Below are 24,392 nucleotides of genomic sequence, written 5' to 3' on the forward strand. Positions count from 1 at the left end.
CCCCCGACCGGTCCAAACATTGGCTGTGGTTGATGACCTGCACTTCTTGCTCTTTTCAGAAGCAGACATCTGGACGCTGCCCCCACAGGCTGCCAAGCTGCAATAAAAGCAGAGCGAAACGTCAGAGCAGAAAGCCGAGACCGAGCCGTCGCTGTGGCGGCTGAGCCCGGGCAGAACGCAGCCCCGCTGATGTAAGTCCGGCCCGGGGGACCTGGGGGAGGCCGGGCAGCCGGCACCAACCGCCCGCTGCCCGCCGGGGAGCCCCGGGGGAGCCCCGTGCGAGCCCCGTGCGGGCGGAACGCGGCGCCGCGGCCCGGCGGGGAGGGAAAGGGAGGCCGGGCCGGTCCCTTCCGCCGGGGCCGGGCTTCCGGGCGGTCAGGTGACGGCGGCCGCTGGCAGGGGAGCGGCCCCGCGGCTCGGGGGAGCGACGGCACCCCGGTGAGCGGGGCCGGGGGCGGAGGGGGCACGGGGAGGTGGGGGGGGGAGCCGGGGACGGCCAGGGACGGCCCGGAGGGGCCGGGCACAGGCAGCGCTGGGAGGCCGGGGTCGCTCCGCCCGCTTTCCACGAGCGGGGCGGGGGCGGCGGAGCGGGGCGGGGGCTTCGGGGGTCTCGGGGCAGCCCCAGTCCCGGGGCAGCCCCAGTCCCGGGGGGCTACGGGACAGCCCCGGCTCTGGTCCCGGCAGCCTGACGTGTGCCGCCCCCGCTGGCTGACCTCCGGCCCGTGCTGCCGGCGTGGCGGCGCGCTGGGCCCGGGGCCACCCGCCGGCGTTTTCTGGCGAAATTCCCGTTTTTGGTGGCTTTCTGAGCCTCCCCGGCCGAGCCGAAACCTTCCTCCTCCTCCTCCTCCTCCTCCTCCTGCGAGGGGCGCCTGGCGCTGGGCAGGGTGCGGGGCGGCCGCAGGGATCCGTGCCGCTTCGGGTGCTCGGCCGGGAACTGCCTATCGCCCCTTCAACCTAGTTTTAGTTTTTTTTTTTTTTTTTTTTTTTTACATCGTGATGTTAACGTGGTTAGCCCACGGAGCGCTTAATGTTTTACATAACACTCCAAACCAGGAGAATGCTGGGGCAGTATTACCCAACTGGTTATATCAGTTTTCTTTTTCTCGCTCTCTTTTTTTTTTTCCTCCTGTAGACTTTGTGAGGTAAGAGGATAAAATCTTTGTTTAAAGATTTGTGCAACGTTTTCTTGGAGTCTATATCACACTCTTAGGGAATGGTTAAAGAAAGAGGATTATTGTAGTCACTTCCTTTTTTGACAGTGTGTAACAGTGTCTGGCATTTGTGAGGTACACTGAAACCTCGGAGCTGCCAAAAGCGCCTTTCAGCTGGGCTCTTACCCTGGAAGCGGCGACTAACCCAGACCTGCGCTGCAGAATCCCAATTAACGAAATGAGGCCAAGCAAGGGCACATTGGTTTGTAAGGCAAATGGGTGCTCTTGAAAGATCGAGTGATCACACACACTTGTATGTTGGGAGCACTTTTTGGCAATACTAAAAAGCAGCTACGTGATGCTGGCCAGCTTACAGGAAGTGAAAAGATGAAGTCGCAGAAAATGTTTCTGAGGAGTTAAAATATAACGTGTTTGGTGGACAGAGTAAAAAGGTAGTGAGAGATAAATGGGTATTTAATGATTAACTGTGGGACAGTCATGTAGTTCCTAACATCTATCTTAAAGGGACTGTCAAGAAGTAAATGTACTTTCTTCCAGGCACTGCCAACGATTACCAGCTAAGATTATCTGTTACTTTTACTTCAAGTCCAGACAACTGTAATAGGTTAAGAATCAGATTCATATTACACTTATGAGCGGGAGGTATTTATACAAACTCTGATAATATTTGTAGGTTTATTTGTAGGTTTAGATAGGATTTCTAATGTTAATATTCATTTTATATAATTTATAATGTATCTAAAAATGCCATTATTATTGTGGTAATAAGAAAAATAAGCTGACGTTTTCCTTTCCATTTGAACAGCAAGAAGTTCAGAAACTAAATCAAAACTACTTTCAGAAAGAAACTACAGTTGGATTGTTTCAGTAATCCCAGACAAAATAAGAGCCATTGGCAAAGAAATATGGAAAAGTGTCTTTCTAGTGGAATTTTAAATCTAACTAGGCACCTCTTATTTCATTGTTATGTGTTAGACATTGCAAAAAGAAATAAATTCTAGGTTTTATAAATAATCTAGTCAGAGTCCTATCTCCTCACTGGATATTTTACTTATGGCTCATGAACAAAGATTAAAAAGTAAATACTTCAAACATTCTAATATTGTAGTGCTGTGAACATATTCTACAACTGTTTCACACTGATGACATCAGCTTCTAATTTACATTCTCTCTCTGTCTTTCTCAGGTTGAATTATTGTTCACCTCCTCTGTTTCCAATGGAACTTTTTGTATGCTTTAACTTATGGTGGAAACTCTCCCAGTCTGTCTTGAACAGTTTTTCTTGTATTTTTAGAGTCAGGTCAGTGTATTTTGGCAAATACATTCACTTTTAATTTTCTGAGTCCATAAATATTATCTTTTACTGTATCTATTGAGCTTACATTTTCCTGGTGTGCAGTTTCTCCCACTAGATTTACAGATTAGTTTTTAAAGTATTTGAGTAAAATTTCTTTCTTATTGCCTGTTAGTGAGATTTATATTAGTCCACAGACCTTACCTGTTTCCCATGTTTAATTCTTTCAGGGAGCAGCTCTCAGCTGTCACGAAACATTCAGGTCCCAGTGTGCCATCTCTTTCTTGGAGGTCTGCTTTCACTGGCTCTGTTCAGCCACACTTATTCTTTACACAGCTCAGTGGGATTCATGCTGGATCCCTAAACATGTAACTTTCCTTCCACATCTTCTTTGACTTCCACCAGACTTTGCCAGTTTAGGAAGACTACTTGAGGATGTTTTTTTGTTTCTTAACCACTCATCTATTGCCACTCTCGGTTCTCCTGATGTAGTCAATGTCAGTGATTCGGTCACCTTCAGAGCAGCCTGTTGGGATATCACAGAGGTGATGATTGAAATGCTTGTAGGGTTAATTTGGACAGCTGATCAAGGACAAGAGTTTAGCGAACTGGACTGGCATCTGTCCAGTCAGTCCCCTCTAAATTCTGTTAACTTAGCTCCTAAAGTTGTAAGATAGCCCAGTGCACTCACAGTCTTCCTCCTGAGCTTTCTATTGAACAGAAGATGGAGTCTGCTTGGCCTGCTCTGTTTGCCTCCACCCCCCTCAGTTTTGTCTTGGAGTTTAAGTAGCTCAAGTGCTATTTCAACAATTTTGAGCTTGTTCTACATCTGGAACAAGTTGAATTTGCAGTTGAACTTCTACTGTAGGATTCACAGACTACACTCGCAAGTGACGCAATACACAATTATCAAATGTACGTTTTAGTCATTGGATTCTGTTTCATGCTTGCATCTTTGTAAATGTCCAGTGTGCTTTGCAGATCAACAGCCACTGACAGCACTTGCTATGGACCTAGTTATGTTAAGCCATATTCCACAGAGAAGAATAAAGGATTGTGAAGGCTTTCCAGAATAAGATTATTCATTTTTACTGTTGTATTTTGATATTTTTGATATTTTAAATTGTTTAAATCCTAATAGGTCATTAGGCCCCATCAGCCTATGGAGAATGAATTAAGAGAGGATTCCAGTACAGAGTAAAAATGACTTTCCAGGAGAGTAGATTCAGTGCCTGTCACATTATGTCATTTTAATCTTTCTTCTGTCTCGGCCATCTTTATTTCATTGCATTAATGATACTTCTATGGATTTCTCTATATCATCCGTCTTCATAAGTTGCTGATTTTTCTTTTCATTTTTCATAGTTACTGAAGGCTATTTTTTTTGTTTGGTCTAGTTTTCTCAGCAGGTGTTTGTGAAGATAAAGATTTTTTTTATTTTTTAATGATTCTTCACATTTCTGGGGTTAAATATATGGAATTTAATTTGGAGAAAAGAACTTTGCTTCCCACATTTGTTTTAGGGATATACAAGTTAATTTATTTGCCTCCTGTACATGTTTACCTTATGTTATATGGTTAGATACAAGATCCAGGCATCTCTTGTGCCCATTCCGTAAAATGATGCCAGAATTTTTTACAATGTGTTGATCTACTTAGTTTTAGGGAGGTTTTCTTAATGTTGATATTAATTCCCAGCACACATGTATTGGTCTGAGCTGGTAAGCTTTCAAACATTATTGAAGAAGATAGGCTGATGCTACTAAAGATTCTGGTAGTAACTGTGTGTGAAAACTCAGCTTGTTTAGCGTGTAGTTTGTGGGCTGGCAGCATTTCTATCTGCCTTGAACTACCATGAATTTTGATTTTGTACAATGAACTACCTTGCTGCTGAGTGTAGATGAGGTCACAGTGTGAAATGCTGAGAGTCAGCAGTGTTGAAAGCAGTGTATGTTAAAGTACAGCGTCTGTGAATACTGAGCTGCCCTTCTGGGACACTGTGCGAAATGATGTAACTGAGTGAAAAACCTCTACAGAAATAAATTTCATCTCTCTTGCTGTAACTTAGTGTCATTGCTGCAGTACTTTCGTGACACTCGAGTACGATGCTTTCTTGACGGCGCAGTTGGATTATATTTTAATAAAAAAGCTTTTGACAGTAACAGCTAGAGATGCTGGGGTTTTATTTTGCTGCCCCACACCTGTACTTCAGCACTGCTACAAAGAGGGAACGCTGAGAAAGCTTTTAAAGCTTGTGGGGTAAGTTTGTAAGTAAATTAGCTTCTGAAAAATTTAGAGTGCCCTTTCCACATGCTTAACTGCACTTGCAAAAGGTTCAGATAGTCACCTGTTTCCTTCTCTCAACCTTTTCTAGATATTCATATCCCTGCAATGGCAGCATGATATCAGATTTATAAAAGCACAGTGGAATTTTTTTAAACATTTTTGTTTTGGTTAAATAATTTTTGTAACTGCTGAAACTGTCTATAGTTCCTGCATTTAAGTCTTGAAATAGTAAAAGTGTTTCTGGAAATGTAAAAGCCTTGTGCTGAATCTCAGAGTTTCAAGTACTATGGAATTTGTATATCGAGGAATTAGACTGGAGAGGTTGTTGCTACTGAAATAAGTTATCTTCATATTTATCAAAGAAGATCATGAGAGATGAAAGCATGTCAGCAGCACATTGAAGTTTATCACTTAGAAATGTTTGATAGTTTGAAAGTATGACTAGGTGAGCTCATCTTTCCCACAGAAAGTGGTGTTTAAAGCCAGGTCATACTAAAGGACCAAGTTATCTCCTGGATATGTTAAATTAAAACCATCAACAGGAGGATTCAGGTGCTTCTAGGTAAATCACTGCCAGTTTGTAAAAGGTCAAGAATACAATGCTATAATGCCAATAACGTGTTTGTTTTTTTTTTCCCCCTTTCTCACTGTTAGGATTCCAACAGGAAAATTTTCTTGATCTTGTGTCTGTGCAGCTCCTCAGGATGGCAAGTAAAGGACCCACAACTTCCACATCAACAAAGAACTCCAGTACTGGAGGGACCAGTGGCAGCAGTAGCAGTAATGGTGCTGGGGAAAATGCGAATCAGGACAACACTTTTGAATGTAACATCTGTTTAGACACTGCCAAGGATGCAGTTATCAGCTTGTGTGGACATCTCTTCTGGTAAGTACTCAAGTCCCCACAGATAAACCAGAACACCATGCACCTCTCTGATCATGTAAAAGCCTATTTTTCTTTTTTAATAATTCTAAATGTCAAATAAAAATGTTTGTCTTTAGCTGAATAAGGACCATGTCTTTGGGTTAGAAGCAGTTGGTGTTTGCATCTAAACTGCTTTTATCTATTAAATGTTCATGTTCTTAGGAGTGAGTTTCTTGCATCTTAAACCTTCTGGATTATTTTGTAAAAGCAAACAAACGAGCAAACCTCCTTAGACAGTTCAGTGTTGATTGGTTGTGTGTTTAATCTGTGTTGCCTGGTCTAGCATAGTTATCTAGTTCCCATCTAAATTCTTTCTAACCTGTGCATACCTAAAACTACATCTGAAAGCAGTTATTATTTTATTCTTAAGAAACATGCTTTTACATGTGATCTAATTCTCTTTACCCATGGTATGCAGTTGTAATACTAAATTTTCAGTTCTTTGATTTGACTTGTTTTTGTGTTGCACAAGTATATTAAGCATGTCACATTTACTTAAGTAGCTTGGTCAATCCTTATGAAGGATTGACATGTCCAAATGTGTTGGGCTTTTTGTTTGTTTTATAGTGGAAGCTAAATTATGCTTATTAAGTGATCTTTTAGGCCTCCTTTTATTATTTTCTCTGCTAATATACATAACATTTAAAGGTATGGGTTTTTAATCTAAAGGAGATGGAAAATCACTTGATAATGACATAGCAGCTATTGCAGTAATTTTATCTTAATAACGCAAAAGGATTTGGAAGAATGGAACTGTAAAAAAATAGCACGTATCTTGTTCAAATAGTGTTGGAAAGACCATTCTGAAAGCAGATGGCTACTTATCATTTTTATCTTGTTGTTTTCTTGTTTGCCTTCAATGTTTTTTTAAGTTGCCACGTTAATTTAACCTTAGGAGTAGTACTGTGTAGTGGGGTTTTCTCTATCTTGAGAAACCTGGTCCGATCTCACAGCTGACCCCGTCCTAAGCAACAGACTGGACTAGAGGCTGCCTGAGGTCTGTCCCTTCCAGCCTGAATTATCCTGTAATTTGATGAACGTGCCCAATGTTTTAGCTAAATGTCTCTCGCATGACTTCTGGTAAGGTCCTGGAGTCTCATTACTGGTATTTTTCTAATTTGCATATTAGCTCAGGGATATCTTCCCTGGGATCAGTAGGGAAAATCTGCAGTAAACACCATAAGATAAATTGTATCTCTCTAAAAAGAGTCCCCCCTCTGTATGGGGCTTTGGTATAGATGAAGATGCAGGAATCAAAGGCGATACGGAGAGAATCATGTTAGCAACATAGCTAGATTGCATAACCTGAAAGGACCAGTGGAGATCAGGCTTGGGCTGTGCTTTCAGAAATTGTTTTAATGGCAGGTTATGGAACTGGCCCAGCTGGATTCCAGGGTTCTGTTGTCTGTAAGCTGTGCTATCCATGGTACACTTTATGTTTGTCAGATCGAGTTGTCAGTAACTAATTCTGTTTTCCTTTTTTTTTTTTCTCTTCTCTGTGAACAAATTGTCCTGGGAATGCTCACAGTTGGCCTTGTTTACACCAGGTAAGACAGGTTTCCTTTTACTCTGTCTTTCATCAGCTCCAATGACTCAATAAAGCCCTCGGTTCTCTGGAGTATCCCCCTCTTCAAATGCGCTTCTTTCTCTCCAGGGCAAATGCAGTATGCTAATGCAACTTCACGTGCAACAACTTGCAATCAAATCTTCTAGAAAAAAAGAAAACGTAGATTCTATTCTGCTTACCTCCGACTTTTCATTTAATTAACCACTGGACATTTGTGGTTTTGTTAGGAGAATTACTGTAGGCTGTTCACAGAAGTGTAGTTTACAGGCTTAAATGCTGAGCACACTTGTTGCGTATGTAGTGTTGTACATTGTGGTACCATTATAGGAAAGGAAGATGACAGGAAGATATCTGTGCTAGCCCTTGGCCTGTGCGGGACTGTTGGTACTGTTTATTTCCTCACATTTTCTCCAGTGCCATTCTGAATCTGTATGCATCAGCAAATAGATTATGGCAGAACAATAGGCAAAATGCCAACACTTGGAGAGTACTTGGCACTTAGTATAATGTTTTGCTCCATGGCTTTCTGAGAAGTTGCTAAATCTCTCTGCTTGGATGCAAATTAGGTTTGCATTTTGTTGTTTCCATGGTCTTTTATTAGTCTTCTTGTAATTTCCTTCTTTTCTTTTTTTTAAGTGGCTAGAAACCAGGCCAAACAGACAAGTATGCCCTGTGTGCAAGGCAGGAATCAGTCGAGATAAAGTTATTCCTCTGTACGGAAGAGGCAGCACTGGACAACAGGACCCCAGGTAATAAACCCAAATACAACTATTTGTGTGAAAACTACCAGGATTTAAGATAAAACTACCGAAGTGTTTGATTCACAATGTGAGATACGTTGCCAAAAGATGGACAGAACTGACAACTCTGCCAAATATTTCTGGCTCTTTCAGGGCTTGGGTCTACACACCTTATTTCTTGTTCAACTGGCAATTTGTTTTAATTTGAATTGAGTGTTAATTATCAGTTATAAATGGTAGGTTGCCAGGAATTATGTTATCTGACTGGAGAAGCTTATATAAAAAGTTCATGGCCTTCATTGGTCCTCAGTTTCCAGCCTTTGCAGTGGAGTATTTTATTACTCAAAAGTGCAATATCTTAGGTTAAGGATGTGATCCTGAAGGTTCATGTAGCTGGTGGGTCGAGTTGGTCACACACTACCTCCAGCTTTGCTGCAGCACAGCCCTGTGAGAGCATGCTCCGTGTTTGCTCTTATTAGCCAGGCTGTTGCAGATACTGCTGTAATGCATCCTTGCACTTGAGCTAATTCCACAACTTCCTGCAGAGAGAAAACTCCGCCACGACCCCAAGGACAGAGACCTGAACCAGAGAACAGAGGGGTAAGTGCGGGGGGGGGGGAACTTTGAGCAATCAGGTTGTTTTTATTGAGGTTGTATTTTTTTATCTTGGAGGACAGTGTGTGTGTGGAGGGTCCTGTAGAGATCGCCAGAGGTTGTTTGTGAGTAACTGATAGCTGCTGTGTGACAGAAAATTCCACTCGCATAGTACTCTTTAGCATCTTACAGAATGGGCTAAGTTCAATCTCGCTTGAAGTGGGATCTGTGGTTTGTTGAGGAGATTGCATAGAGTGAATTTAAACAGCAGCTGGCATATGGTGAAGACATAGGAGTAAGCCAGTAGGACAGACCACAGTGTTTTCTAGCATGATGACAGTGACCTGATGAAACAATTGCATATGTCTGTGTAACTCAGCCTAGGGTCCTCAGAGAGCATGTACCTCACGATTCAAGCAAACAACTCTGCTGGGTGTGATTAAGGAACATCTTAGTTGTTCTCTCTCACCAGGGAGTTGCTTTCTTATTAAATCATTTGCTGTGCTTGGTTCGACCTTTTTGCTGGTGCTGCAGGAAGTCAGTAGAGTCTGGTATGAAGACAGCAGCAGCAATGCTGCTTTCTTGTTTCCTACAAAGGCAGGACCTGCCATGCAAGGTACTTTGCTGTCCCTTTCAGATAGTGACAGAACACTTGACAAGAGTTGCGGTCAAGACTTAACTCATCAAATCAAGTATCAGCCCAGAAATGTCTAGCTTTTATTGTACGAGTGAAATCCTAATTGTCCTCCACTGTTTGAAAAACCATTCTGGCCTATCATCTCCAGAGTGGAAATCATTGTTTTAATTCTGAAACCAGAGGACAGGTGTCCAGATTTTAGAACATAGAACTGTGAGTTGTCCAGTATTCAGACATGACACAACTACATAGATTCATATACAGTTGGTTCCCAAATAGTACACTGCTTTTATACAGCAGGGTTCATCTTAATTCAGAACACTTACCTTTTGATTTGACATGGAATTTTAGTCTGGAGCTACTGGGATCAATGTTGTTGCACTGTAAATCTTCCTTTCTATTTTTTAATTTTTTTTCCCTCTTTTATCCATATCTTGCATTCCTGTCCCAGATGACTTTATACAGCATCTCAGTTAGAATCCTGGTGTGGTGGTGTGTTTTGTTTTTTGGTTGGTTGTTTTTTGGTACTGTTCTTATTTATGATGATCTATGCATCCCACTTGCAATTTTTTTTACTTAATGTTTAGATGATGCACGTGTATCAGAAAAATCAATGCAGATTATTTTTCACAATATCTTATAGCTATATGATTAATAGCTATTAATACAGAATTATTGATAGTTTTAAAATGTTTTAAAAAGAATTGGTAATGTTGATTTTTTGATACATTGTCATACGTATACACATTATACTGTTTTAAATTAAGAAATTATAGAAACACTTCTAATTTGCAGCCTTCAAGCAAGAAGCGTGATTCCTACTTTTCATTTTCTCAAACTCTTGGGTTGCTCTGGCAAGTTTGCTACTGTGTAAAACACTTTACCCATGAGAACTTGGGAAGTATTTAACAACAGTGGCAGACTGAAAGTTGCCAGGCTGCATGATACCCCTTGAGCTTAAAGAAAGCCAGCGAGAGGGAGCATCTGCACTTTTGTAAAATATTCTGAAATAGACTTTAAATTATTTGTACCTTTTTTTCCTCTTCCATTGCTTTGTTCTCTGCAGGGATTCCAGGGCTTTGGGTTTGGGGATGGTGGCTTCCAAATGTCATTCGGAATTGGGGCGTTTCCCTTTGGTATATTTGCCACAGCGTTCAACATAAACGACGGGCGACCTCCTCCAGGTACCGTGCGTCCTATCTTCTCCGAGGGTCCTATTGCAAACAGATATTTTACAAACTCCTTCGTAACTTAGACAAATAGCCTATTAAATGAGAAACATTAACAGTAAAGTAAATCAGTACTGTATGTAGAAACACAGGATGAGGGGAAAATGCCCAGTTGAGAAACACAGTCTATTTCTTACATGTTTTGTATGAGGGCTTATATAAGAAACAAGTTTGTCACTTCCATATGATTTGCTGGAGGCCCTGTTGAGAGGACAGAATGAGGGAGGGACGGTGACACTGGTGACTTTCTCCTTAATTCTGAAAAATGAGGCAAGTTGGATTTGAGTTTCTAGTAATAAAGAGTCAGTAGGGGTGTATGCAGGAGACACATGTTTTGAAATAACATAAAAGGTGGAAACAAAAAAATTAAACTGGTGCTTTGTAACACAAAAGAATGAAAGCGAAGATTGATCCTTTTTTTCAGAAACTTACCTCAGAGACAGTCATCTGCATTCCACGAGAAATAACTTTATGGTGAAATTACTTCACTGCTTTTAATTAAGGAAAAACATCCGGTTACTTCAACTAGTCTTGTCTCTCTAAAAATTAAGTGATCGCCAGAAAACCCCCCTCCCCACCTGTGCTGTAGACAAACTGAGTCTACCTGTTTTGAAAGAGAAAACCTACTGCCCAGGGTTTTCTGGACTTCTGCTGTGAAAGGTTCTGCCTGGCAGATCTTCCATATGCCATATGGCCCAGGAATAGTAAGAACTGGCAGCACGTTCTTCATGTCACGCCTGTGTTGCCAAGGAGCTGTGTTGTCTTTCAGTCAAATGAACTTGCCTATTAACTGCGCTTCACTCTCCACTGAAAATTTGTGTGGAGATATGACAGAACAAAGAAGCATGAAAATGTATGCTGCTGTAACAGCCATTGTTTAACAAAGCCCTTTATCTGCTTTTCATCTGTGGTCTCAATTCAGCAGTTCCAGAAAGGCACGTCTTGAGCTTTAAGCTTGTGTGCTTCTCATTAGTTCTCTTAGTCAAGGGTACACACGCAGCTGTTTTATCGCTTGCTTATTCAGAGATGTTTCACCTTGAGGGGAAGGAGCACTCAGGCAGAAGTGGTAATGCTCCTTAGGATGCAGACACCTGGCAGCAGTGAACTTAGCTCAGTGCTGTCCCCAGAAGTTCTCAGCACAGCCCTGTGCATACTCTAGCACTTGGAGCGGCCTGCTCCTATTAGTCATGAGCAGGCTTTCCGCAGGTCCTGCTCCAGGGAGCTCATGCTTGTCTTCCTTTTGGTTTTCTATCACGGCTGGCCAATCTAAGGGTAGGAAATACTGACAGCAACAGTTTTTCAGCAGGGGGATTCCTTGCATATTTTTCAATTTATGAATGTAGTATATGCAGAATACACAATATTCTGGAGAAGAGGAAGGTGCTGAACTGTTTTTTACTTCCTGTTTTCCAGCTGTTCCAGGGACTCCTCAATATGTGGATGAGCAGTTCCTATCCCGCCTCTTCCTGTTTGTGGCTCTGGTGATAATGTTCTGGCTGTTGATTGCATAAATCTCTTCCATTATTCTGTATATTCCTGGCCAAGGCCAGGAAAACAGTTACAAACTGCATCCCCATTCCCATTTTAAACCTCTTGGTGTCTGGTTCCATAGCTAACCATGGGTTTCGGAAATTGGTGGTACCACAGCACAGTGAAGAATCTCGCATTTTGCACCGGAGTTGGAAATTAAACATTGGTTAAAAAGTGCATTTCAGCTCAGCTGTCTTGTACAACAGGTTCCTGCCACAAACCATGGGCCTAGCTTTGAGCTCTGCTCCTAAAAGGAGTGCTGCTTTGAAATCCTGCGCCAAGCAGTTACAACAGGTTCATGTGAAAGACAGTTGCCCCAAGGTAGGCTGGACAGGTAAGGAAACTCTGCAGTGTGAACAGCATCTCGTGCTTGGCAAATGTGACGGATCTGCCAGAGCTGTGGGTGTTATTTGTTGTCTTCACATCAACATCCGGCCTTCTTCAGGAAATCATCTGCAGCACTGCTGGGAATCCTTGGGCACAGCACATGAAGCAAATGGAACCAGGCGTGGAGACTGGTTTCTTTTCTTGCTGTTTTTTTCCCAGAGTGATGGAAAACTCCTGCCTGAAGCAGCTCTAATGGCTGTTAGAAGGGATACAACTTTATGCTGCAATTTTTTGAAGCCTGAATTTGATGGAGCCAGACACTGGAAGATTCTCTGGTGAAGCCGGGTGGGGAGGCCGAACAGTATGACATACCTGTCTGCCTCCTCCAGCCCTGCTCCCTACTGACAAAACAGTGTTGTCTTCCTTGGTTCTGTGCAGCAGCCGTTGGCTGCACTTATGGATAATCCCCTCACAACCTTGCCACCATAGCTATGTTTCTTTTTCCCAGGGCTGTGAGACTTTCTACGCAAGGTCATGTACTCCAAATAAAATCCTGTAACAGACCTGAGATCAGCTTGTTTGGGGAGAGGAGCAAGGGGCATCTTTAAGTGAGCTTTGAGCTTAAATTTGTCAAACTGTAAAATTATACAGGAGGAAAAATGAGATACTGCCTCTGCTGGCACGTGCCACAGTAGGGAACGTTTGGAAGAGCTTCTCTCTGCACCTGTGTACAGCTACAACACGCCACAACAGAATGGCTCTTGTGTGAGAGTCCCTGCAGTATCTACCAAAGATATTCATTTGAAGTGCTGGAGGACACCACAACCATTTCTGTGTTGAGGGGAAAATATTTCAGAAGGTGAGCACTCTGTAGCCTCTTCGGAATCCTGTTGGATATACAGCTTTAAAAAGTATTCCTGATGTATTTGTATAGATTCCTTCAGAACAGCAGATACAATGGATTTCCTAACAAGATGAACAATTTTGATATTTCTCTGACGAGGCAATTCCATGTTTTTCTTTTACTGTTTTTAGATCGTTTTGATTCAGATCGCCAATAGTCATAATGATTTCCTGCAAGGTGAATATTGTGACTTTCCTCACAACAGACATACAACTTACAAAACAAATCAACTCATAGAAACTTTGTTTCAGTAGTTAGACTTTTTCTCATGTGTATGGATAAGGTATGTGTACGGGCAGGGCACTTTGATTAATTGTTGTAGAAGCTTATTTATGTAACTATAAAATGTTTACTTTGAGTAGCGTGTCAGAGGATGACTGATGTGTAACTTGCCAGCCTCCAAAATTCCACCTGGCCGGAAGAAGTCTGAGAAGCATCTGCAGTGTTGTCACGTCTAGTCAGACTTATACCTGACTTCACCTGGCCGAACAGATCACTCACGTTAAGCCAGTCAAAGTGCTGGTTCGACTTCTGTCGTACGGCGCTTCCAGAATGTTACTGTGGTCTGCACAGGGTTCTTCTCAAGTGCGTAGAACCTCACCTTCATCTCTACGTGGTTCTGAGGCGCGTAATGCGAGGACGAGGAGTGGAGGCGGCGGCAGGCCGGAGGTCGCCTTGCTCACAGCTGCTGCGGGCCCGGGGCAGCACCCCTGGTGCTGAGGGGAGCTCGGGTGCAGCCTTTTCCTGCTGAGGACACAGACGTGTAACGGGGTCAGAGGGGCCGAACCGTTTCTGATCTAAAGCGCAGCGTGTGAACGGCTGGGTTATTGAAGCGTGCCAGGGGTGGCTGACGGGCCGTGGCTGGAGCCGTTCCCCTCCCTGTCCGCTGCCTTTCACCGCGGTGACGGTGACTTACAAGAACAATAAACGCCACCCGTTTCACACCGCCGGCCCCCGCCGCTCTTCCTTCGCGCCCCGGGCTCGCTCTGCGCCTCAAGGCCCGCACGGGGGGCGGGCCTTACAGCGTGGCCGCGCTGCGATTGGTCCCCGCCGCGGTCAGCGCCACGCTGCAGCGTGGCGGATTGGCTTGTAGCCGTGAGGTGGGCGGAGCGCCTATTGGCTTGCGGCGGTGAACGGGGCGGGGCTTCGATCGGGGCGAGTCCCGCGGCGGCCCCGCCCCGCCCGCCCCGCCCCGCGAGGCCGCCGGGCGGTGATGGAGGCGCCGCCAGGTGAGGCCCGGCCCGGCCCGGGGGTGCGGGGCCGCCGTTCGGCGGGGCCGGGGGCGCCGCGGGGCTCGGGGGGCGGCGGGCGGGACCGCTCCGGGGGGGCTCGGCCCGGGGCTGTTCCGGGCTCCGCCGCCGCAGCCCGCGGCTCGCCGCAGGCCGCCGTCCTGCCCCGCGTCCCGCCGGAGGGGCCCGGCTGCGGGCAGCGGCTCCCAGGGGCAGGGCAGGGGCAGGGCGGCGCGGCCCGCCCCGAGGAGCGCCCTGCGCCGCGACGGCCTCGGGGCCGCTTTGCCCCGCGGGTGTGGAGCCGCTGGGTCAGCTCGGCGCTGCCACCCCGCAGGGACCCGTGCGGCGCGGGGCTGCGCCCTGACCTGCGGGGTGCTGCCGGCCGGGGACGGGGCGCTCGGTTGCGGTCGGGCCTTGAGGTGTTTGGTCTGGAACAGTTCGCTGTGAGAGCGCCCGGAGGTCTGGGTGGTTTTGGGTGTTGGAGCTTTTAAAACTGGGCATCAACTTGCTGGAGTTACCAGGTTAGGTTTGGATAACTCAAGGAGCTTGGCCTTGGTGACAATTTTTAGAAAGTTACCGGTGAGCAAGGAGGATTTGGTTCTCCCTGGGCACTTGTACAGATCCGTGCTGTGTGCCTAATCACTAAACTCAGCTTCTCTCACCCCTTGCTTTGGCTTGGGTCTTGGCTTTCTGCTCTGTTCTACGTTCTCCTGGGTGCTGTCACCCACCAAGACGATGCTCCGCTCCTTCGGGCTGCAGTAACCGTAGTGTTGTGTCGTGGTATGTGTTGACGGGCAGGTTTTGCTTGCTGTCACAGAGGCTTTCATTAACTGGTCACAGAGTCACTCCGTGTTGTCTTCTCACCTCTTACTGTTACCCTGCTGAACGTGTAACCTCGTGGTTGTTTCTTTGAATCATATCTACCGATAACATTCTCTACATCAAAACCATGAATGTGAGGAGAGACTATGGACTAAAGAAAGCATCCTGCCCATGAATGAGAGGCATGCTTCCTAAGTGCTGAACTAGTAATCTTCTGCATCTTCCTTCTCCAGCATCACACAACTGACTGCTGCAGCAGAGTGATTTCTGGAGAGTGAGAGTTAGCTGGCTTGACTGGAGTAGCGATTTGATGTGGTAGGAGAAGAGCTGTCGTATGTTTCGGGGTGAAGTTGCAGAAGGAAGCAGGCTGCATCTGACCGCATGCTGTTAGCAGGCGTAGAGCTTCACCCTGCCGCGAGTTTTTGGTAATTGCCATTGACCTCAGAGAAAAACGTGTCCCCTTCAGTGAAGGAAGGGGTGATCGCCTGAGCAACTGCTGAGTTTTAACGTTCTTTAGAAACTGGAAGTCAGTGGTTAGTGGTTTTCCTTCTCTAAGCATGCTTTCCTTATGCAACTTAACTGCAAGTAAGCTTTTGGTAGCATGAAGAAACAGGTCTGAGATGTGCCCAGATCCACGATGGGTTTTTTGCGCCATCCTGTGCCCACCCAGATCCTTGACTCTTACTTTGCATAGCATTTATCTGTGTGCCGAATGCGCTTTGTGCAAGGGTTTTCATGCTGTTTCTTTCTAGCTTGTATGTATTCTAGATGTCTCTGGGGCTTTATGGCAGTTCTCTCAGAAGATATTTTAACTTTCTGACTATTCACAACACTTTCGGAAGGGACAATAGGCCAGTAGTATCTACCCCTCTTCCCAAGTCTGGCTCTAGTGTGGCGTTGCTTGTACAGCCTCTACAGGAATATCCATTCGAGTGTGTAATTCCTTCCTGGTAGTCAAGTTCTCTGACAGTAAAGTTTGCCTTTCCTTTCTTTCTGTTCTGGGAAATCCAATTAATTATACAAGTGAGTGCAAATGTTAGGTGCTGAGTCAGTGGCAGAGGGGAAATGGTAACGTGGCTTTCTGGCGTAGCATGGTTCTCTGTAGGAACTGTCACACTGGGCCAATTTCTTCCTGAAATCTCTGCTCTAAAGAGCAGCAGAGCTGTAACCGAGCTGTTTTCTGTGAAAAGTAATATTGCTTTCCTCTGCAGAATATGAAGGAGCACGTGGTGATGTCAGGTCTGAGGGGAAAAAAAAAAAACAAAACAAACATATAGATGTTAGGGTTCAGTTTGGGAACTCTACTCTCTGGGGCTGAAAAATGCCTGGTATTGGCTTATCGCCGTGTGTGTGTGAAGCCTTTAACGTCAAGCTATGTAATTTCAGGTTGTTATTTATCAGGGATGCAGCAATCCTTGAGTTTTCCTTGATGTGAAATGGTTGCTATATGTCACCTTATTTCTGCACACAGGTGAAGAAGTCTGGAGATGCCTAGGATGCGGGGACAGCATTGCTGCTGGTCAGCGCCTCTACAGGACTGTTAATGAAGCTTGGCATATCTCCTGTTTCCGGTAGGTAAAATTTTAGCCTTTTTAAACTCTCCTGGGATTGTTCAGCTGGCTCAAAACGTTAACAGGAGGTTAGTTTAGAGGCAGTATCTTGCTATCACCTCTATGTCTGACCTGTTCTGGAGCCTTCTGCAGAAAATGCACGCTGCGGGTCGCAGCCATGCTTCAGTGTCTGCAGCAGCCCTTTGGAACTGACCTTCAGTTCTAACAGTCGGCTGCTGCTGGCAAAGCATTGCCACGCTGACGTAAACACGTACGGGAACACAGATAAAGTACAAATGAAAGCTCTGATTTCCTGGCGGTAGCAGAAGCCATGGGTTGCACATTTGTCTTCAGCTGCATTCCGGAGTAGTGCCTGGGCAATCTGGATAGCCTGCCGCTGCTTCCACATGTGGTAGGTGCAAGGGTGATAGCAGGGTGCTGGGGAAAAAAGCTGCTGATCTGGGGGAGGGAGCTCTTGCTTTCTGCTTCGTCTCCTTGTCTGACTGCTAAGCCATGCAAACTTGCCAGAAATGTTTTCGATAATGTTGGACACCTTTGTCAGCAAGGACAAAAAAGGCTCTCTGACATGCTCTGCATCCTGGCAGCAGGAGTAATGCCTCCTGTGGGTGTTTCATAAATACTCTGTCGAGTTTTCGTGCTCCAGAATCCCATTTCTGAAAGGGTTTATATTTTGGAGAGGGGTGGGGTACCTGCAGCTTCTACTGGCTTCTGTGTAGGGGTACCTGTGGCTTGAATCTGGAGAGGCTGATGTTTTGGACCCTGTCAAAGCGTGGCTTTGGAAGAATGTTTGCTGTGCCAGCACAAGCATTTACTGTCCTTTTGTGGTTTCTTGTCGGTTTTGGTTATTGTTGGTGGTTGTTTGTTGTTTAATTTTAAAAAGACTGATGAAGTATTGTGGTTATTGGTGCATTTAAAATAAAAAAAAAAAAGGCATATTTGGCTGCCAAAGCAGTGCTAGCTCTGACTTGGAAAATGCAGTTAGTTAGAATGACTTGTTGATCACAGTTACTGTTTTACATCACTGCAAATCCCCGTCTCTTTGGTTTCTATTGGTTTGAGTATTCCTGTTCAGCTATGTTGAGTCAGCTTTCCTGAACCCTGTTTTTCTCTCCTCTCTAACAAGCCAGTGTCCTGTTATTAAACTTCCCCGAATTCTCCCAGTTAGCCAAATTCAAATCTGTGTGTGCCAGCAAGTCTGTCTTTCTTGCTTTTTCTTTGACTGTTTCTGATGTAGGTCTCGCTTTGTGAAAGTCTGGGTGCTTCTCGTTGTGGAGGTGGATTAACAGCTGAGCTGGAGGCAAATCGTGCCCTTAAGGAATCTTGCAGAGAATTGTAAAATGAAAGGTTTTCTTCCCCTCTCTCTCTGTACAAGTGAAGATTCCAGCTTTTCTCCTGAGCTATGTAGTAACCGTCTGCGTTTGCTGATGCACTTTTCTTACACTCTGTGCTTTTGGCTACGTCCAACACCCAGCTAAGCTGCCATGCTGAGTGAACAATTGGAACCTGCACTAAAGGAAGCTGCCCTTCCCTTTTTCCTTGTTCCAGGCTAGGACTGTACATGAAAACAGATTCCCAATTTGCACTCTGTTCTCCCTTCTCTTCTGTTATCCCCAAGCCATGCTGGGTTGCAGTCTTGTGCTTCATATCCCAAAGCCAAACTTTAAAAAGCCTCTAATGGTAGGAGCCTTTGGCAGCTGGTAGCTGTGAGTTCCGGCAGCTCTTGTGGAGTGTTTTTTACAGTCTTCCTGTGGATTAGCTGAGTCTCTGGCCTGGCACATAATTTCTCTAATGCCGATTGGCACTGCTCCAGGCTCGTTAGCTCTGTTTATTCTTGGTCAGGCTGGGCTGCTGATCATGCTTGGCACTGGCAGTAGCTGACGTACATGCGTGTCTCTGAGGATTTAAGTTTTTTGTCACTTCCCTCCTTCCTCAAACTGCATGTGCAGGAGCTTTGTCTCTGAAACCTGCGTTTACTCTGCTGTGGCTGGAGGTCCAAACAAATCCCAATTCGTGTAGCTTGGATATTTTAAGTTGTTCCTTGGCTAGCTGGTCCTTAGGCTTGGTGGGTTAGATCTGGCTGAGGACGTTTTTGGATGTTTCTGTCACAATATCTGTTGTGAATTAACTCTGAATGTACTTTTTTGCCTCTGAATTCTGTTGAGATAGCATTCACTTTCAAAGGTCATTGTTGTTTCACTGATATACAGTTCCACTGGATTTGGAACAAATATTGCACAAAAATTTAAACTCTCCACCTAGATAAGGAAAGAAAGTTGTCTTTTTCCTAGGTCTGGATCACTTTAACCTAAGGGGACTATTGGAAGAAGATTGTGTGTTTTTTTGTGCGTGTGTGTTTGTTTTTAACCTAGACCATGCTGTTCGTACTGCTTTTGGTCCATTTTTTTCGTCTTACAAAGTAGATGATACTGCCTTAAATTATACCTTTGAATAAAGTATTCATACTCCCTTTGATGTACATTGTTTTGGTGGTGTTTTTTACCCCATAGATAGACAAACAATTAAAAACATTTCCCTCCTTTTTTTTTTTTTTAATACGAATATTGTGTATTTGAATCTGATTAGGATGGGATGAGAAGACCTATGTGTAGCTGCATGGTTTTGTTATGGATACAGTATTTTTGAAAAACGTAGTTTTGATCACTTGAAAACTGTTAATTCCGTTGAACCCTGTTGAATGCATTCAGGTGAAAAATGCTTTTGGATCCAGATGAAGAAAATTATTGGGAATGGTGGTAGGAATCCCTGCTGTAGCAAGCTTCGTAAGAACTTTTTAGGAAGGAAGACAGCTGGGGTTCAGTTCCTTCCTAACTGAAATAACAGAGGATGTATATTACTATGGCCTATTAAAAAAAATAAAACCTAATTTAAGTAGCCAAGTAACACAGGCTTGTTGCAGGAATCTCAAACAAAAGCCAAACCCACCACATTAGAGATAAAACTGTCCAAAGTGTAACTTCAAAATACTCAAATTTACTGAATGTAATGGATTACTAATGATTTTACAGTCACAGATTTAAATATCTACTATTTAGTTTATACCCCAAAATAGTTAATTAAAAACAGAAAATCATCAGGAATTTGAAGAATGGAAAAGTTCATCTTCCTTTTTATGGAAGACAAAAAAAAAAAAAAAAGGGAAATTCTGTATTGATACTTTTTTTTTTCATTAGTAGGCCTAAAGAATCAAGGGACTGAAGATGATGGTGACCATAAACTATTAATTCAGTTTAGACAAGAATTTCATTTTTGCTTAATATACCAGATTTTTATGTATATGCAACCCAGTTTGACCTGGAGAAAAGTCCTGACGGCTTTATGAATTCTTTTGTTAAAGTATATTATGAAATAGTTGATGCTAAGTTAATCATATAAACAGTTGATTAAAAAGTGTAAGCTTTTGATATCTAAGCATACATTAAATCTTTTCATGCTGATTAGGGGTTACAAGATTATATTTAAGCAATGTTAAGTAGCAAGTTGACTTTCCAGTAGAACATACTGGCTACAATTAAATATAGTCTTGAAATATTTCAGAAACTACTTATACTTGTTAAAAAAGTCTGAAGTAATAAAACAAAATTTGTTTAAATCACAATAGAAATTGCCTTGTTACTTAAATCAATTCACCTGACAGACTGTTTTGCATTCAAGTGCTTGCAGGTTGTTTTTTTTTTGAACCTGTTTGTTAACCAACCTTTTAAATTTCTGTTAACCTTTACTGCAGCTAGAAACTAAAATGCACAGTGTTGTAACCACCAGATGCCTGTTTGCTCCAAACGAACACTTTAAAAAGCAGACCGGTTTTGGCAGAGTGCAGAACAACTTCTGGCTCTGTCCCCTATGGGTATTGTGTAGTGAATTTGAAACAAGTTCTCCTTCTGCCCATTTCTCAGTAGTGGAACAAGGTTAAAAGTGGATTCTTCCCGGAATCCCTCGTTGCCTGCCCATTGTGTGGTCTGCAGCGTGACAAGCGTCCACTGGGAAAACAGAACTGCATTCACTGTCCCGTGCGTTGAGGGGGTGCCCTGAGCTCCCGGCTGCGGAGGAGAAAGAGACCCACTATTAATTTGCCAATTCTAGTGATTTGATTTTCGTACAAAGACTTGATTTTCCTATACTGAATAGCATGTTTTGTGTGCTATAGAAACATTTTTTGCCCAGAAAACCTTAGTGAATCACCTTGATTCTTTTTACATTTGGGGGCCCGGGAAGGCAAGCCTGGCAAACCTGCGTTAGGGATTGTTTATGTATAGTTGAATATCTTATGGGGGTTGGAGGATAAACTAGATGACTTCCAAGGGGTATTTTGCAGATCTATTTTCTGTGGTTCTTAGGATATCTACTAAACTTCAACTTCCCTTTGCCAGTTTGTAAGCAGTAATCATGTCACCTGTCAGTCTCTGCTAGACTGAAGCAGCCCTGGATCTAGGTTTTCCTCGTAGGCTGTATTTTCTAGCCTTTGGTTCACCTCTGTCGGTTCAGATTGGTACAGGCCTTCATTTTCCAAGAGCTGCTTTTTCTCCATAGACAACTGGAAAAATAGATCTAGAGTGTCAGGATATGAAGCTACAAATGTTGACTGATAAAGATGTAAACAAACGTGTTATTAAGATGCATCGGAAATGTGGAGATATTTGCTACTTTGACTCTTCCTTGAACTTTTCAGCTGTGAATGCAGGTTTGTACATGCAACAGCTGAATTTGAGAGCAGGGGAAATATGAGTAGTAATAAAAGGTAGGTGAACTACAGTAAATGCAGGAATACAAGAATCTGTTCTTTTTCCAGGTCTCCTCTAGTTTCTGGCAGTTACAGAAAGCTAATTGGGCATCAGAGGTGAAAGCTCTTCCCCACTAATCCTGCGGATTCCTGGAAATGCCTCTTTGATGGTGTCTCCATGGGCATTGAAATTCAGCAGCTCACTGTCTGATATAGGGAGAAATAGTTGCTAAGTGCCTGTTTGCACACAGATGGCCATAAAAGTTCAGGACTTAAAAATCCAAAGGAACAGCAAAGCGCTCTGCAGGTGGATATGGTCACATTCCTCAGGCCAATCTATCAGCTACAGCACATAGACGACAACTGTTTGTACTTAAGGAGCTGGGCATTCCAGTCTGAACTTCTTAGTTAACTTGTGCACCTTGTCCTTTGGGCATTGTTATCAGAGCATTCTTGTATCAATATAATTAGAATTACTCACACAGCCCAGTGTGTGCTGGGCTTTCCACATGAGTAAGACAGGATCCTTCCCCTGAAGAGTTTAGCAGTCAGCACAGTCGAAAGCAGCAAGTTAGAAAGCAAGTGAAGGTGCAGTGGTGCAAGTGCCAGTCTTACAGTCATCTGCGAGGCGTTTACAGATCAGAAGTCACTGCTTCTAAAAATATGTATAGGCGATGAAGTTTCAGTAGGCTGCGTTACTTTAGTTTGCTTCTCAGCCTATACGAATTCAGTAGGTCTGCAGGCAGATAAGTATGCTGGAGATGAAAGCGCTCTCTCCATCCTAATGTGCTTAGTGATGTTGGATACTAAGGTGGCATCGGTCCTGCCTCTGTTTAGAAGTAAGGTGCTGTAACAAAGATGAGTTTCACTTCGCTGGTCGTTTTAGTTTACTCAAGAGCTGTGTGCAAGAGCTTTCACTCAGAGGTACATGCATACCAAAACAGTATTTGTTTCAGTACCTGATGTCAGGAGCTTGACTCTGTCTTTCAACACCAGTGAAGCATATGTTAGGTGTAAGTGCCTTGGAAATACAATGAGGTGTTGGGATTGTATTGAAGGATTTGGAATGCCTCCAAACTGCACCCATGCTGAAACAAAGACTTGCTGCAGCCTTCTGAGGCATCAAGCAGATGCCTTTCCCCAGCTTATACCAGTCCCACACACATACTGAAGTGCCTGCCTGTGCCAGGATAAATTTGTATATCTTAGGGCTGGTAGATATGCTGAGCAATGCATCTGTCTGTAGCCATGCTATTCTGTCAATGCATCTGTCTGTGGACAGAACGAACCATGGTAAATAGGGTGTCTAGATGTGCAACCTAACCCCTACTGTCTAAAGATCATAATGACTTGAATATCACAACAGCTATGATGCATTTCTGTGGGGATAAAATTGTAAAATCTATGACGTTTTGCAATTCAATTTGCAATAAATTTCATGTTAAGTCTTTGTTGAAGTTTGCAATTGTCCCCTTCATTTGCCAGTTAAAATGTTCAGGCTTTTATCTCTGGCAAAAATGACTATGCAATTCCAAACCATAGTAAGGAAAGCAAATCCCTGTGGTGGCTGCGTGTTTGTAGTGGAGACGCTGTCAGCATTTTCAGGAGAGAAATATGGATATCTCTGACTTCGGCTCATGCTCCCTTGCATTTTGGCTCTCAGAGATGGTATCAGTAAAATTACACAGAAAAGGTCTGCCCCCCCCCACACACACACCTGTTTATCAGCATTTCTGAAGTACACTCATTCTGGTAGGAATTCAGGTCTAGAATGAATGAATAGATTAACACCTTTTCTAGAGCCCTTTTATCAGGGCTATTATGTTTTCAAATAGGTCATATAGACAAAAAAAAAAAGCAAGAAGTAACCAGAACTCTGTAGGAAAAGGTAAGTTACTGACTGCTGCTGGGGCTTGCTGCAAAAGTAAAATCATTTTGATAAGATGTTTCCTGTTTAAATAGATATTTGGACTATGTGTCCTTTGGCTTTAAGGAAGTCTCAAGCAAAATCCCTTCCCAGTTGCTTGGCTGTCTGGGTGGTTTTTATTACTTTGAAGTTGGGCTTTATCTGCTGGCTTCGTTCACAGACTAGCTGGCTGCTTATCACATCTGTGGATCAAAACTTCAAAGGTTTTGTCTGAAAAGTTGGGATTTATGAGGTCACGTGGAATCCCCCTTGGAGGGAGTTCAGCCCATGGTAGCAGTTCTGTGGGGAAAAGCTTTTGTCTGTAGGTGATAGTGGGCAGGGGAGAGGCTCTGCGATGCACCAGAGGTATGTGTGTGTTGTGGGGTGGTGCTGATAACCAAGGGAGCGCTGGATTTTGAGCATTGGCCCATTTTCAGCACGCAACATATAGAGAATGTGGGAGACCAGAGTGCATTCCTAGACACAGACTCACCGTGTTGCTGCTTCCAGTAGAGCTGTGTGAAATGTTAGAAGGAATTAGACCCGTGCTGGAATTGACAGTCATGTTGGGCTCTGCTGCACTAGGCTTCACTGTGCTTTTACAGCCAGGCTTAGAAGCTGCATTGAATGGGAGAAAAGGAGGAAAATGATAATTATTTTTTTCATAAAGGTGAGGGGACAGGGAGAAGCTGCCTGGTTTTCTGCTTACTTCAATAGCAAGCAGCAGCTGTCAAATCTGTAGCCAAGACTGCCTCGTCTCAGCCCCAAGCATCCCTTGAACAATATGCCAACAGAATGAGCTTCTCCAGTAAAAGCACATTTGAGTACTCTTGCCTCTGGAACAGCATGATTTTCAGGCTGTGTTCAGGCATGCCAGGCTTTGCTGACTGTACAAAAATGGGAGGCTTAGTGCAGCAGCAT

General features: G+C 43.9%; 2 protein-coding genes across 3 annotated transcripts in view; both read left to right on the forward strand.

Annotated features, from left to right (window-relative positions):
- The first annotated feature begins 342 nt into the window (after nucleotides 1–342).
- RNF185 (ring finger protein 185) lies at nucleotides 343–14,151 on the forward strand. 2 transcript variants are annotated; one of them, XM_035556548.2, is made up of 7 exons: nucleotides 343–438; nucleotides 5,407–5,638; nucleotides 7,206–7,224; nucleotides 7,881–7,993; nucleotides 8,530–8,584; nucleotides 10,282–10,399; nucleotides 11,858–14,151. In XM_035556548.2, the coding sequence occupies exons 2-7, from the start codon at nucleotides 5,457–5,459 to the stop codon at nucleotides 11,953–11,955; spliced, it is 585 nt and encodes a 194-aa protein (XP_035412441.1). In that variant the 5' UTR covers nucleotides 343–438; nucleotides 5,407–5,456; the 3' UTR covers nucleotides 11,956–14,151. The 2 variants fall into 2 exon arrangements, with proteins under 2 accessions (XP_035412441.1, XP_035412443.1); XM_035556550.2 differs by having other exon boundaries at nucleotides 356–438; nucleotides 5,448–5,638.
- Nucleotides 14,152–14,395: 244 nt separating this feature from the next.
- LIMK2 (LIM domain kinase 2) overlaps nucleotides 14,396–24,392 on the forward strand; it is a 30,388-nt gene continuing 20,391 nt past the window's right edge. Inside the window, exons 1-2 of the mRNA XM_050714182.1 lie at nucleotides 14,396–14,434; nucleotides 16,728–16,827. Of these exons, the coding sequence (XP_050570139.1) occupies nucleotides 14,419–14,434; nucleotides 16,728–16,827 (116 nt within the window). The 5' untranslated portion in view covers nucleotides 14,396–14,418. The remainder of the gene's footprint in view (nucleotides 14,435–16,727; nucleotides 16,828–24,392) is intronic.

Source organism: Cygnus atratus, chromosome 17 (genome assembly GCF_013377495.2).
Source record: "Cygnus atratus isolate AKBS03 ecotype Queensland, Australia chromosome 17, CAtr_DNAZoo_HiC_assembly, whole genome shotgun sequence".
NCBI lineage: Eukaryota > Metazoa > Chordata > Aves > Anseriformes > Anatidae > Cygnus > Cygnus atratus.